The sequence below is a fragment of the Emys orbicularis genome, chromosome 2, assembly GCF_028017835.1.
Source record: "Emys orbicularis isolate rEmyOrb1 chromosome 2, rEmyOrb1.hap1, whole genome shotgun sequence".
NCBI classification, from domain to species: Eukaryota; Metazoa; Chordata; order Testudines; family Emydidae; genus Emys; species Emys orbicularis.
In genome coordinates, this window is record NC_088684.1 from 130,022,226 (window position 1) to 130,034,946 (window position 12,721).

Consider the following 12,721-nt stretch of genomic DNA (forward strand, 5'->3'; position numbering starts at 1 on the left):
TATTTGTAAGTCCTTCAAACCCAGGCTGAAAAAGGAGCGTGACAACTGCCTGAAAGCGCCCCGATGGAGTTGGCGCGCACTCCAGCACTGGAGCAATGGTCTGACTCCGCACTGAGCACCACGGCGTCGGTGCACAGTGTTCCACCAGCGCCATCCACGAGCCGGTACCAATCCCCCTCCACGGCTCCAGCCAAGATGCCGAAGAAGACAGTGAGGGGAAGATCTCCTACTTCCTGCAAGGGAAAGGAGAAGGCGAGTCAAGACCGGTATCGGGCAGCTCAGTGCCCCCTTCGGGAAGTCGGGCCCCAGCTTAGGTCGAGCCGTGCGGTGCAGCCCATCCCATACCTTGCCTGTGACTCCGGATAGCGGTGCAGGCCTCTGTCAGCTTCAGGTGCCGTCGATGCCCGAAGCCCTACAGGCAGCTCAGGCAATCCTGACCCTTTGTCCCAAACCCTCAGTTGTGGCAAAACACTGACCTCCCAAGATGGAGTTCAGAGTCAGGTGGTCTGGTCACAGGCCCTTGCATACCTTGCTGAGTCATAGCAGCCATTACTTACAAGTGTCTGGAGTGTTCTCAGGAAGGCTCACCAGGTGCGGGATAATCTTCTCCTAAGGCCTATTGTTCCCCCTAATGGCCCATTACCCCGAATAGGCCCTTCCCCACCCACAACCTAGACTGAAAGCATCTTGCCTAGTGAGCATCACCCAGGTGCAATTACATGTGAAATACAGATGTATAGCCAATATTCATAACTTCAGACTCAAAAATGATACATGCACACAAACAAGCTAACTGTATTCAGCAAATCATAACTTTTCCAATGACATCTTACATGACCCACCTTGCATAAAATCCATCATAATTATTCCATAATCATATCACATATAATAATATCACTGAAGAATATGGGGTGCAGTGTCATGGGGGGGGAATATTCCAGCGTAGGGCTCCCAATGGGGTAGCGTCGGCCCTGCCCCAGGCCAAGAAGAGAGAGACTGGGGTCAAGAAGAAAAGACGTGAAGAACAGAAAGGGCCAGATAGAGGCTGGGAGATGGGCTTGATAGGAGGGATGGGCTGAATGGGAGCTGGCCGGAGGGAGAGGCCGCCCACATCAGGAGACTTTTGTGGTACTAGGATAATTGCAGGTGGTGCTGTGCTGAGAAAATCCCTGTAATGTTGTACCTGGCCACTAGGAGGCACTCTGGAGGCGAGAGGCATGATGACACATGGTAAAAATCCATATATCTAAAATGGGAGGTGCAGTGGGTCAATACCCTGTCTTGTCCTGACTTTGGAGACAAATGTTCAGGTCCTGCTCACACCCCAAGTCAGAGGGACTTTGGATCACTTAAATGATCCATCAGTCCTAAGTAGTGATCCGTAGGTCTTGAACACATGCCTCCTGTGTTGTTGTGTCTCTAAGTGTTTCTTAGAAATGTTTTCACAGCACTTCTGGTCATCAGATTGAAACATGTCACCATACACTGCAGCAAGCAGAGCAAGGTGTGTGTGGTTGGGGGGTGGGTCTTTTGTAATTAATTCCATGTCTGGCTTTTCATTGTGGAAATCCGGAAATAATACCAGCAATAATGAATTATGTTTATTAAAAAGGTAAATGTTTTTAGGTCTGGATTTTCTTTTACAGGCTGAGAACATTTTATTTGCTTTCTGCTGTTTCCTTTGAGTCCTTTATTATTATTATTTTATTTATTACATTGTAATGGAAACCAGAAGGCCAAGCCCATAATGGGACCCTATTGTATTACAGGGTATCATGGTTCTTGTCCTAAAGTTTATTTATGATCCAATTTAAGAAAGACACAGCAAGTAAATGTAACAGACAGTAAGGCGGAGAAAGGAGGGTATCAGCAATAAGAACGTGTATTTACATAGGCTAGTTGTGTGCATAACTTGATGGTTCCAAATCATTCAAGAATAGAATTAAATACATTATCCGCAGTCCCTACTGGATGCACAACTCCCCATTTATTTGAGAATTGCATACAATGGTATCTAGCTGGGGTTGCCTACTTTCTCCATACTTACAGAATTTAAGATGCTACAGCTTCGTTCGCTTGTAATGACATTTTGGAGAACATCCAACTTCCTCGGAATGTTGGCTTGCTCCACTCTTCATAGATCATTGTGAAATTTAACTGTTCTATATTGTCCGTGGTATGTGCTAGTACTGAAAATAATCATTCGTTCTGTTCTATTGTCTGTTTGTATCACTGTAAGCAGATGAAGTCGTCTGATATTGACCAGGAATTATTCACTGAAAGCTATTGCAAAGTGTGCAGTGCTCAGCTAATATCAGAATCTCAGCGGGTGGCACATTATGAGGTAAGATCTTCTTTGTTACTCAGAGCCTAAATTTGTTAGAATGAAGTTTTGCAATGGCTATAATATATTGCTGAAAACTGCAGAATTCATGTGCTATGGTGGAATCACTTTTTGGGCTATCATTGAATATTGATACAGAAATGTAGAGACTATTCTTTAAAATTTCCATGCTTAGAGAACAGTAAAGTCCCTGCGCTACATCCACTCAATATATGGCCTCGACTTGATTTTCTAAGTTTTTTCTTTGGCACTTAGGAATGTCTGGTAATGCTACCCCAATGTATGGAACATTTGTTGTTCTGCTTGGTCTCATTACATTAATACCTTGTGGATAAAACTTATCTTTTATAAGATTATTGAACCAATCCATTATAGAAAGGAAATGCATGAAAAGAAGAAACCTTTGCAGCTGATTTTGTAACTGGTCAAGTAGTATTTAAAATGGGACAATGCAATCAAAAATGTAAATGCAGAACAACGCTGTTTAAATTAAAAGTAATTTTATTGCTGGTTATATTGTTCTCTAATTGTGTATCCAATGTTTAAATAAAGCCATTGTAACATTGCCTGCTGCATCTCTTCTTGTTGCTGTCTAAACTTGCAAAGTTAGTTCTGCAATTTGAAGACTATATTGAAAACCTAGGTTTCAAAAAGAATGTAGTTAGTGAGCTCAATTAAGAGTTCAGCAATTTGAACTCAAGTTTTCATATTAAATGTGCTGTGCTATCCATTGCTGAGAATAAATTTCTAATTTTGCAGCGAATAGATTAGTATTTGAATGTATTTAAGCACTTAAGAGGTAGGCAAGCTATAAACAATTAGGAAGGATATATTATTAGAGATGTTAGAACAGCAATTAACAGCACTGCACATCATCAAAACAAAATTAAATAAATTCCCATTAAACAGGGAGGGAATCGCAGAAGGATATCTCATTGTATAATGCTAGTAAGAGGAAAATAATACAGTACATACCCCGCCTTGACATCAGAGACCAGAGTATACACTCTTTGGGCTGTAGGGAATATGCTGCATGGAATTCCGGAGGAAAGAGGTGTAAATGATTGTAAATGTGAGGCTGGCTTGGTGTCAGTCAGATATATGGGAGTCAGAAATGAATACTGTACGCAGATTGCTGGTTTGGCTACTGTGTGGGGCTGTGCTGGGATAAATGGAAGGTGAACGCATTAGCACTAGAGGACAGGCTGTGGAGTATTAATCACAAATGGACTTCAGTCATACTCTCTCATATCCACCCCGGCTGTGCTGTTAGTAATCAGTGACAGGAGTGAGTCTGAAATGGGACCCGTCTTTCCCAAACTAGAACACTGGAAAGCTCTAGGGGGAAGGGAATTTTTACAGGCAGCTTGAGGGTGGGGGCTCTTTTGTGCAAGGGTTTTAATGACTTAGTGAACATGAAACTCAACGCAAAACTCAGCTGATGCCATCAAGGTTTGCATTGTTTTCAACAAAATGACAATTCTGTCAGTCCTCAGGACGCATCGGAACAGATTGGTTTGCCCAAACCTCAGCTCTGGTTTACATGAATGTTTTGCCATGGGTGTAAATTTGGCAGAGAATTTGTCCCACTGTTGGCAGTGGAAACGGACAAGAGCCTTGATTGGTGCATGGTAGACGAGGAAATGTCGTTAATAAATAAGGACAATAATAACAGCACTTATTTATTTATAAGGAACTTTCAAAACAGCCTAGCCCTGTATATACTACCCTGGCTTCCCTAGAGATTGAAATGGACATTCCCAGCAGCTACTGCCAACTCTAAGGCAGCTACCTTCCAGCTCTTGATAATGCTGAAAGAGGAAGCCAAATTTCAGTCCACAGGAGACGGAGGCACTAGTGCAGAAAATAGGAACTGCTACCTGTGAGCAATGGGGTATGCTAGCAGCCTCGTTTCATCTGTCCGTGTAATTGCTGGTGTAAGCTGAGTTGTTAATTCACAGCAGATGTTTTGGAAATGGGGAAAACAACCTGGTTTTATGTCATATATTTCTGGAGCGATGTGTCAGGCTAGTTTGTCATACCTGAGCAATCCCAGCAGACACTGCTGACATCAGGTGCAGCAGCTCTAGTATGTAACCATGCCTACCAGGCTCTGTGACGCAATGCGTGCAGTGAGCTGGAAATCTGAGGGGACAAGCCAAACATGCCCGTCCACCTCAAGAAATTGGAGTGGCAAAGACCCAAACCGGAGCTTCCTTCTGATACAGCAAAGATGTTGAGCTGCTTGCGAGAAGCAGGTGCTGTGCTAATGGCACCAATAGCTGGGGGAGCAAGCTGAAGATCTCTCCTAGCGTATTGGAGCCAGCAGACTCCCCTCCATCCATCTCAGTATTTGTTCCTCTTCCAGCAGACGCAGCAGTGTCTGTTCTCCTGGCAGCCCAGACCCCTTCTGTCTTTGTTTCTTTGCGCTCCAGAGTGGAATGTTCCCTTCTGACACAGCCCGTATAAAACACAATGCCTCCCAGGTATTTGGGGGCTTTTGAATATGGGAGAGACCATGACTGCTCCATAGACTGTTCTATTCCCTGGATTAACCTACCGCTGAATGCAGGAGGGAGGACATAAGCCCTATAGTGTAGCTCTTGGTGATACCTCCAGTAAGATTGAGACACAATCTTTTAGAACAAGCAATGGCTTCTTGGGAATGTTGCTACGGGGAATGGAAGCGGCAGGGGGAAGAGGCATAGCTGTGCAATTGATTTCGTTTTATTTGATTTTTACCTTCTGGTTGTATCTTGCATTTGTCTTTGATTTTTTAAGTGTTTTATTTTTTTTAAATAAATCTCTTGGATTTTGTATGCTGTGAAGTGTGGCACACCTACCCTTTGGCCACGTTGTATCTGCTGTGGTCTCCGCTGCCATTGCAGGAGATGGATTCTTTGATGCAAAATTTCGGAAGGAATTTTCTGGGACAGATTTTAGTTTTTCTCCTACATTTGTAGCTATTGAACTAACACCATTTATGTCCCAATTTAGAAGAAACTCCCAAAACAGCCTTTGCTCCAAGAGCATACTCCCAGCAGAGCTGGTATTTTTAAAGAAAAACCCTCTTTTCCTGTGGAAATAGCTGGCTGTTTGTCACTAAAGTCTCATGTTTCAGCCCCATAAGAAAAGATTAATTGTGCAAAAATGGGTTATGACCTTCCCAGGGCTCATCCCTGTTCCCTTTAAGACACCATATGTGGCGCCAGTGAGCCAGATTTTCATAAGTTCTCAACACCCAGCAGCCAGGGGCGGCTCCAGGCACCAGAGCAGCAAGTGCGTACCTGGGGCAGGAAGCCGCGGGGGGCGGCCTGCCGGTCCCTGTGAGGACGGCAGTCGGGCTGCCTTCGGCGGCATGCCTGCGGGAGGTCTGCCGGTCCCGCAGATTCGCCGGCAATTCGGCGGCGGGTACGCCAAAGCTGCGGGACCGGCGGACTTCCCGCAGAAACACGGCCGAATTGGTATGACCAGCGGACCACCCGCAGGCGCACCGCTGAAAGCCGCTTGACTGCCGTGCTTGGGGCAGCAAAACACATAGAGCCGCCCCTGCCAGCAGCTCCCACAATGGGAGCTGAGCCCATTTGGAAATCAAGCCCCAACTCTGGAGGCTGGGCACGTCTGACAATCTGGCGACGAGTCTTGTACTGCAGCGTGTCCAGGATAAAACTTGCGCGTGTTCTTGGGCTTTGGAGATTGGATAGTTTGCTAACTCTCTCGCTGAGTATTTTTCTCTCTGTATTGTAGACTCGTCTTGTAACTCTTAGACTGACTCATAGGCGAGTTCATCATTGATCTTTGCAGCGTTAACTTGCTTTCTGTGGAGTGTGATTCTTTGGAAAACAGATGCAATGGAGAACTGCTTCTATCCCAGACGTCAATAGGAAATCTTCATACATCTGTCTCCTTCTCTTTCCCAATATACAATGGATGTGGTTTAATGAAACCTGAGCAAATAATTTGTAGTGAATAATTTATTGGATGAACTTAGCTTCTTTTTTCTGTTCTGAGATGGAGCGAGCAGTGTGTGACTTACCCAGAGAGATCAGTCATTCAGAATGATTGAACACCTCATTTCTGTGAATAATTCTGAGAGTTGAGCTGGGATGGTTTGTTTTAATTGGACGCTGGAGTCACAAGGTGTTTGTTCCCTGGCTGGATGAACAAATCAGGTTTCCAGTGAGAATATTTGCCTTTTACAAGTTCAAAATTCGCTTTCCACGAATATTCTCTAGTATGTTCATTCAGCAGCTAGCACAATGGAGCCCTATCCTGACTGAACCCTAGATGCTGCTGTAAAATAAATGATAAATAATGACATTTAAAGTTCGCGGTCTCCTACAACCAATAAATGTATGGTCAAATACATGCCAATAAATATAGGATCAAATATTGTTTGGTCAGAACTGAAACTTTTCACAGAAAAATGTCAATTCAGACCAAAAAAAATTCCTGCAGGAAATGTTGAAACTAAAATTTTTGTTTCATTTCAACTTCAAATGATGCTTTGTTTTTGATTTTTAAGAAGCTGAAACAAAATGACATTTTGATACGACATCTTTCTAAAGCATTATTCAAAATGAAATGGAAATGACCGTTTTACTTTGAATTGTCCATTTGAAATAACTGTTCATTTCAAATTGGTCTGAAACTTCCTACAGGAAAACTGAGATTTTTCAACTGATTTCAATTTCTATGATTCTCTCCCTTCCATCCCCCCCCAAAAAAACTTCTCCCAGGGGAAAAAAAAATCTATTTTTCTAACCAGTTCTAGTAATAAATTTGTTCACTAAAATGTCCAGAGAAAACACACATGGGGGTTTCTTAGATTATAATCAATTTAGGTGGGGGATCAAATCTTCCCCTAGCATAGTGGGGCCCTGATTCTGATTGGGCTCTTTTGGATCTGACTGCAGCACAAATAAACAGAAACAGCTGGGGTCTGAACACAGCCATCGCACACTCTAATGGTCAATGGAGTGAATATTTGCAGGGTTTTCTGAGGCGTGCACCAAGCTCAGGTTTTCAGTGGAAATACCCAGAAAGGGCCTTAAATGGACACAACAATGAATTTTCTGTGCCCAAACTACATTTCATTGGTCTGTCTGTGTGTCAGGACTTATAGGAACAGGGTCCCTGCACAACCATGAGACAAGGCTGTTTATAACCATATGCACTTCTCTGCATGGGATAATAATGTCTAGGCATGGATGCCAATATGCAGAAAAGAGATTTGGACCAAAGCTACATCTGGTTCCCTGGAGAGCTATGCAGGGTTAGCGGCAGCCTGCAGTCTCCTCTAGCTCTGTAATAGGATTAGGACCCTGATGGGCCTTGGGCTGTCCTGAAGCACTGGCACATAGAATGGTCTTGTGCTGCTCTGTCCTTCATTTTTTTTTTTTTTTTTTGAGGCTCCCAGTGTGTGGGTCAGCTGCTGTTGCAATGCAGTGTGGGTGTGGCTGCAGTGGCCAAAGGCGGTGGTTTGTTTTGGAAGATGGGGTGATTGCAGGGGAAGGTAGAACAGACTGGGGCAGGCTGCATTTTACAGCTGGCTCCCATTGCTGTTCTGTAACGTTCAAATAAAAATAATCCAATTGTTCATTTCACAAGCTGTCTGTGCCTTAATAATCACAACCCCACACCCACCACTTGGAAGCATGGCAGGATGACTTCACAGCTCCTGATATTTGGGGGCTTGATCCTTCTCCAGCCATTGTCTTCAATAGTGCAAGCTCAGGTTCTGGGCATATAATTCTGCATATACCACACCCCCAAGATAGATCCATGCATCTGATGGCTTGGTTTATAGCCACTAACACGTTACAATTTATTTTGAGTAGCCTCTTCCATGCAAAGATCTAGATTATATGTAGAGAGAGAGAGACGGAGAAACCTTGAAACTACCACCGTATGATCTATCCTTGAGCGCTGACGTTAGTGCAGTGGGAATAGTCTGCACCTCTAGGCCATGGAGTGAAATCTCAGCTGCACTCTGCATATAAAATTAGACATTTCTCTGTGAGAAAATGGGGGAGGGAGGGGAAGGCATATGAAATGAGGAGGTTTTAATCTTGTCAAACAGGAATAGTCAGTTTCACTTAGTTTCTCTTCTCCATCACTGAGACATCAGGAATAACTCCTTTATTTCTTGCTTTCTTTGGCACTATTTTGCCAGGGAATAACCCCCCCCCCCCCCCAACAATTTGTTGACAATTCTGCAGATACTGAGCGATATTATTTCCAAGGGCAAGAGTAGTAGGGAAAATGACAAAAGAATCTGAATGTTTGCAGCATATCTTCACTTGCAACTAGACATGCAACAAAAAACTGCGCTCATTTTGTCCATTACAACTCTCTCTCCTCTGCTGCTCTGTGTCTCCCATATACAGCTACTGCACCTCCGCTCTCCTCTGCATTAAAATCCACAAATACCATCCCCTTTCTCTAACACTGCTTTTAATCCAGGATGCGGCTCACGAGCGCACTGAAGTGTGTAGCTGGAGTTGGGATATTTGCTTGCAATGAAGCTGCATTTATCCAAATGCAGAAAATAGGCTAGCAAGGTCCATTCGCATTGTGGTGTTGAGCGGCACAGGATGTTGCTTTAGAGATGTCAATTAGTTTACAAATGGAGATAAGTAGGTGATGAGTAGGGTGACCAGATGTCCCGATTTTATATGGACAGTCCTGATATTCAGGGCTTGGACTTATATAGGTGCCTATTACCCCTGACCCCCGTCCCGATTTTTCACACTTGCTATCTGTGATGAGTGATCTGAATACCACTTACCAAAACTGAGGAAGACCAAGCATTTGAATTACAACTAGAACTGTAACCCCAAGATGATAGTTTTAGGGACACTTGTGTGAACTCTTTCCATTACAATACGTTATCAGAGAAATCTGGTCTCTTCCATTTTCTGTCATTGTTACTGTTTGTGCCACTGCAATGAATTATCCAAATCTGGATGCCTGATAAATTCACTGCTAGGTAACAGCATGCTGCACTGCTTTGATCTGACAAGCATTCTGCATTGTGGTTGGCTCACCTGTTTTTCTCTCTGTGGGAGAATCAAGGAAGAAACAGAATGACTGGATGAGCAGATGAAAAAACACTAAATAGGACAAAGTAGTACAGTGCACGCCAGGTGTTTTCAGGCTGTCTGCAGCATGTAGTGACAAAGAAGCCCATGCACATTGGAAAATAGAAAGCAAAGTTCCTGGAGAAAGGGGGTGGGAGTAAAAGGATACAAACCTCACATTCACTAAAATCATTATGCATATGGGGTGTAATCTGGGTTGGTTTTGGATAAAACCAGTCTGGCTTACATACATGATAGCATTTGACCTGCATGGGGTTCAGCCCCTTCTCCTCCTAACTACTTCTAGGTATTAGGAGTTTCTTGCACCTTCCTCTGAAGCATCGGGTGCTGGACAATATTGGAGACAGGGCACTGGGCCTAGACGGGCCATGAATCTGCTCCTGTGTAACTCTGATGTGAAGTACGAGTGCTGAGCACCCACCCAGTGCAGAGCTCCTACTCTGCATGGCATTTAGGTAATGGAATGTCAGAGAGACTTGGAAAGTCTTTTAACACGCAGTGGGTTTTCAATGGCGTGTTCTAAGGGCCCCTTTCTTCACTGGGCTTGTTTCTCGGCTGGACGTAAAGCCAAGCGACTTCTAAAGGCAGGTGACCTTTTCATCCAGCTCTGACTGCACTGAATACTCAGTGTCCTTCAAGCACAATTTGAAATGGTGGGATTGATTTATATATATAAAATCTGTGGGTGGGGAAAAATGCAGAAGTAGATGGCCTGAGTAGGTAACCCTGAGCACTGTGCCCTTTGCAAGGCCTGGCTCTGCCCCGTGGAGAGCCTGGGGATTCAGATCAGAAGAACTGTGCTACATGAACAATGTGCTAATCGTGTTCCCAAGGCTTTTGTCAACAAAGCTTCACTATTAAAATGTATTTCTCCCTTCAAAGGTGCAATTGCTTTTCCGTCTGTGCCAGAAACCACTTTGCAGGGAAATCCTTGTGAAACTCTTTTGTAAACGAAGCCCATTGCAGCTATGGGGTCACTTGATATCTAGTGAGGGGTGAATACAAAACACACACCACGCTGGAAGGGAGGCTGAGGGGAGGGGAGCGGAGGCAGGAAGAGAGGTTTTTACCCCTAGCTTGGAGAATGACGCTGGAAGGATGTGGGGATAGCGGTTGGAGATGGTTGTCTTGTAGCTGAGCTCCCTGAACAAATGTGGCACTGGGGTCCGGGTGAAACCTCTACATGCAGAGTAGTCATGGCCCACCCATGGAGAGATACTGTGGGGATGACGGCCACGTAAGTACCTAGATTTATGCATTGTTCAGCTGAACATGGCTATTGGGGCTTGGAGGAAGCAAGAAGTAATCAAAGCTGATGCAAGGGTCAGAAAAGCTTGTTTTTTATTTTTCTTTTGTGTGCTTCTGCTGCTCAGCTGTGCTACTTACACGACAAGCTTGACAAGCAGCATCCCTGTTGTATGTCTGTACAGCACATGCCATCACAGGGCTCTGGGCGCTACAGCAAGACAAATAGTAATAATAATCCTGGGTGAAATCTCCTTGTGCGCTCCTGAGTCAGACCCATCTTGAAGCCAGAGGAACTGGAAATCTCAGAGAAACTCTCCTCATGTGATTTCCAGACCAAAGAGTTTGGGATAAATGCAGATGAACGCTGGTTTACCTGAATGAATCTCTTGGAGTTTTCTCCTCCAATGTCATTTACATCCATATTTAGAGCAGGTGCTCGATCTCTGGTTCTATGTCTCACCTTCCCTCTGAGTAACGAGCCCATTTGCTCTTAGATAGCTGCTAGCTGTCACAGCTCACATCTGTAATGCCGCTCCTCCTTCCAGCTGTCTCCATGCAGAGAGCTGCAGCAGTTCCTTTGGGGGATTTACACTGTAAATTAAATATCGGCTTTCTCGGGAAGTCCTGGTGAGTTTTCAGCTCCATACAGAAGCACTTGCAGCCGTTTGAAAGACATTCACATTTATTTGCAAGTTTCTCCTTGAAAATCCCGCAGTAAAATTACTGAATATGCAGTCGCCTTCAGATTTCGCCTTGAGCTGCATATTCATTACCGCATTTGCTCTTGAAGCAGCCATAACACTTTCCTTCAGTGTAAACTTTATGGCTTCAGGTGCTTGAACAATATTTTATTTTTTGATTTAAAATAAAGAAATATGTTGGGTTTTTAAGAGAAGCCCAGGAAGGTGCAGTTGGAATGTGGTGTTATTGGCTCCCCTCATAAACAAGGCAATGAATAACCAAATGTTTGCTATGGAGACCGAAATGTGGGGAATAGCAGAGACAAGCTGATTAAAATCCTGATGTTGAGAAAACTAAGGGAAAGAAAGAACCATGTCCTTTGGCTTGGTCTCTAGGAACTGAGGGCTCTTTGGAATCTCTTGTCTTGTCATAGGCAAGTGATTCTCATGAATGGTATTGACAGCCTCATCAATATTCTTTTTCCTTGAATAGATTGAATGCTCCTGATGTTAATCTGCTGCCGCTCAGGCTGTCCAGATGTAGGGAATTTTGTGCCAAATGTCTCCTGTCTGAAGGAATAATAGGCATTGTTTACTATCAGTACAGTAAAAGACCACAATGTGTTTGCCCAGAAAAGCAATCCTGTATCTGAAATATTAATGTGGAGGAAGAGCACACATGCCATTCAGTAAATGCTAGGACCAAAGGTGCTAGGATAGGCTTTGAGCATCTGAAGAGAGCTCCTATATGTGATGCTACAGGCTAGAACGTATACCTGCAAAATCATTTTTCTCCCTCCTACTGCCTGTTCCTCGACTTCCAATCCATAGCAGGGAAGGCATCCATTAAATGCCCTGTGCTTCTGATTTTCTCCGTGGGCTTATTTTCCTTTGACATATCGTCGAGCGTCTCTATCTCAAAAGCAGTTTTTCACTGACGGATTAAGTTTTTGCTACGGTTACTGCGCTAGGCATGCTTATTGCTAACGGCTCCAAGTGGGTCTTTAGCTTCCATTCCTAAGGAGCGAATATATGGCAACACAGCAGAGATTTGGAAAATTTATGGCAATAAAACAGTCATCTTGAAAGATTGTGCAACATGAGGGACAAATTACTGATCAAGCTGTGGAGCAGAATGGGCACAGTTGAGCAGGAAATATTGACTGCAGAATAATCTGAAATGACTGTGTCATACAGATCCAGATACTGTATATTCACAGACCTCCTCATCATCTCAAGAGGCTGAAGGCCCCTGAGTAGTTGTGCTGTACTGACTACAAGTCATTTTCAGTGGCAGAACCATACCTCATGCATTGACCTTACTACCCCAATGTCCCACAGGTGCA

General features: G+C 44.1%; 1 protein-coding gene across 1 annotated transcript in view; it reads left to right on the forward strand.

Annotated features, from left to right (window-relative positions):
• Positions 1-2,242: 2,242 nt before the first annotated feature.
• The window catches only part of ZMAT4 (zinc finger matrin-type 4), a 76,210-nt gene continuing 65,731 nt past the window's right edge, over positions 2,243-12,721 (forward strand). The window contains exon 1 of the mRNA XM_065400057.1: positions 2,243-2,344. Coding sequence (XP_065256129.1) covers positions 2,243-2,344 — 102 coding nt within the window. The remainder of the gene's footprint in view (positions 2,345-12,721) is intronic.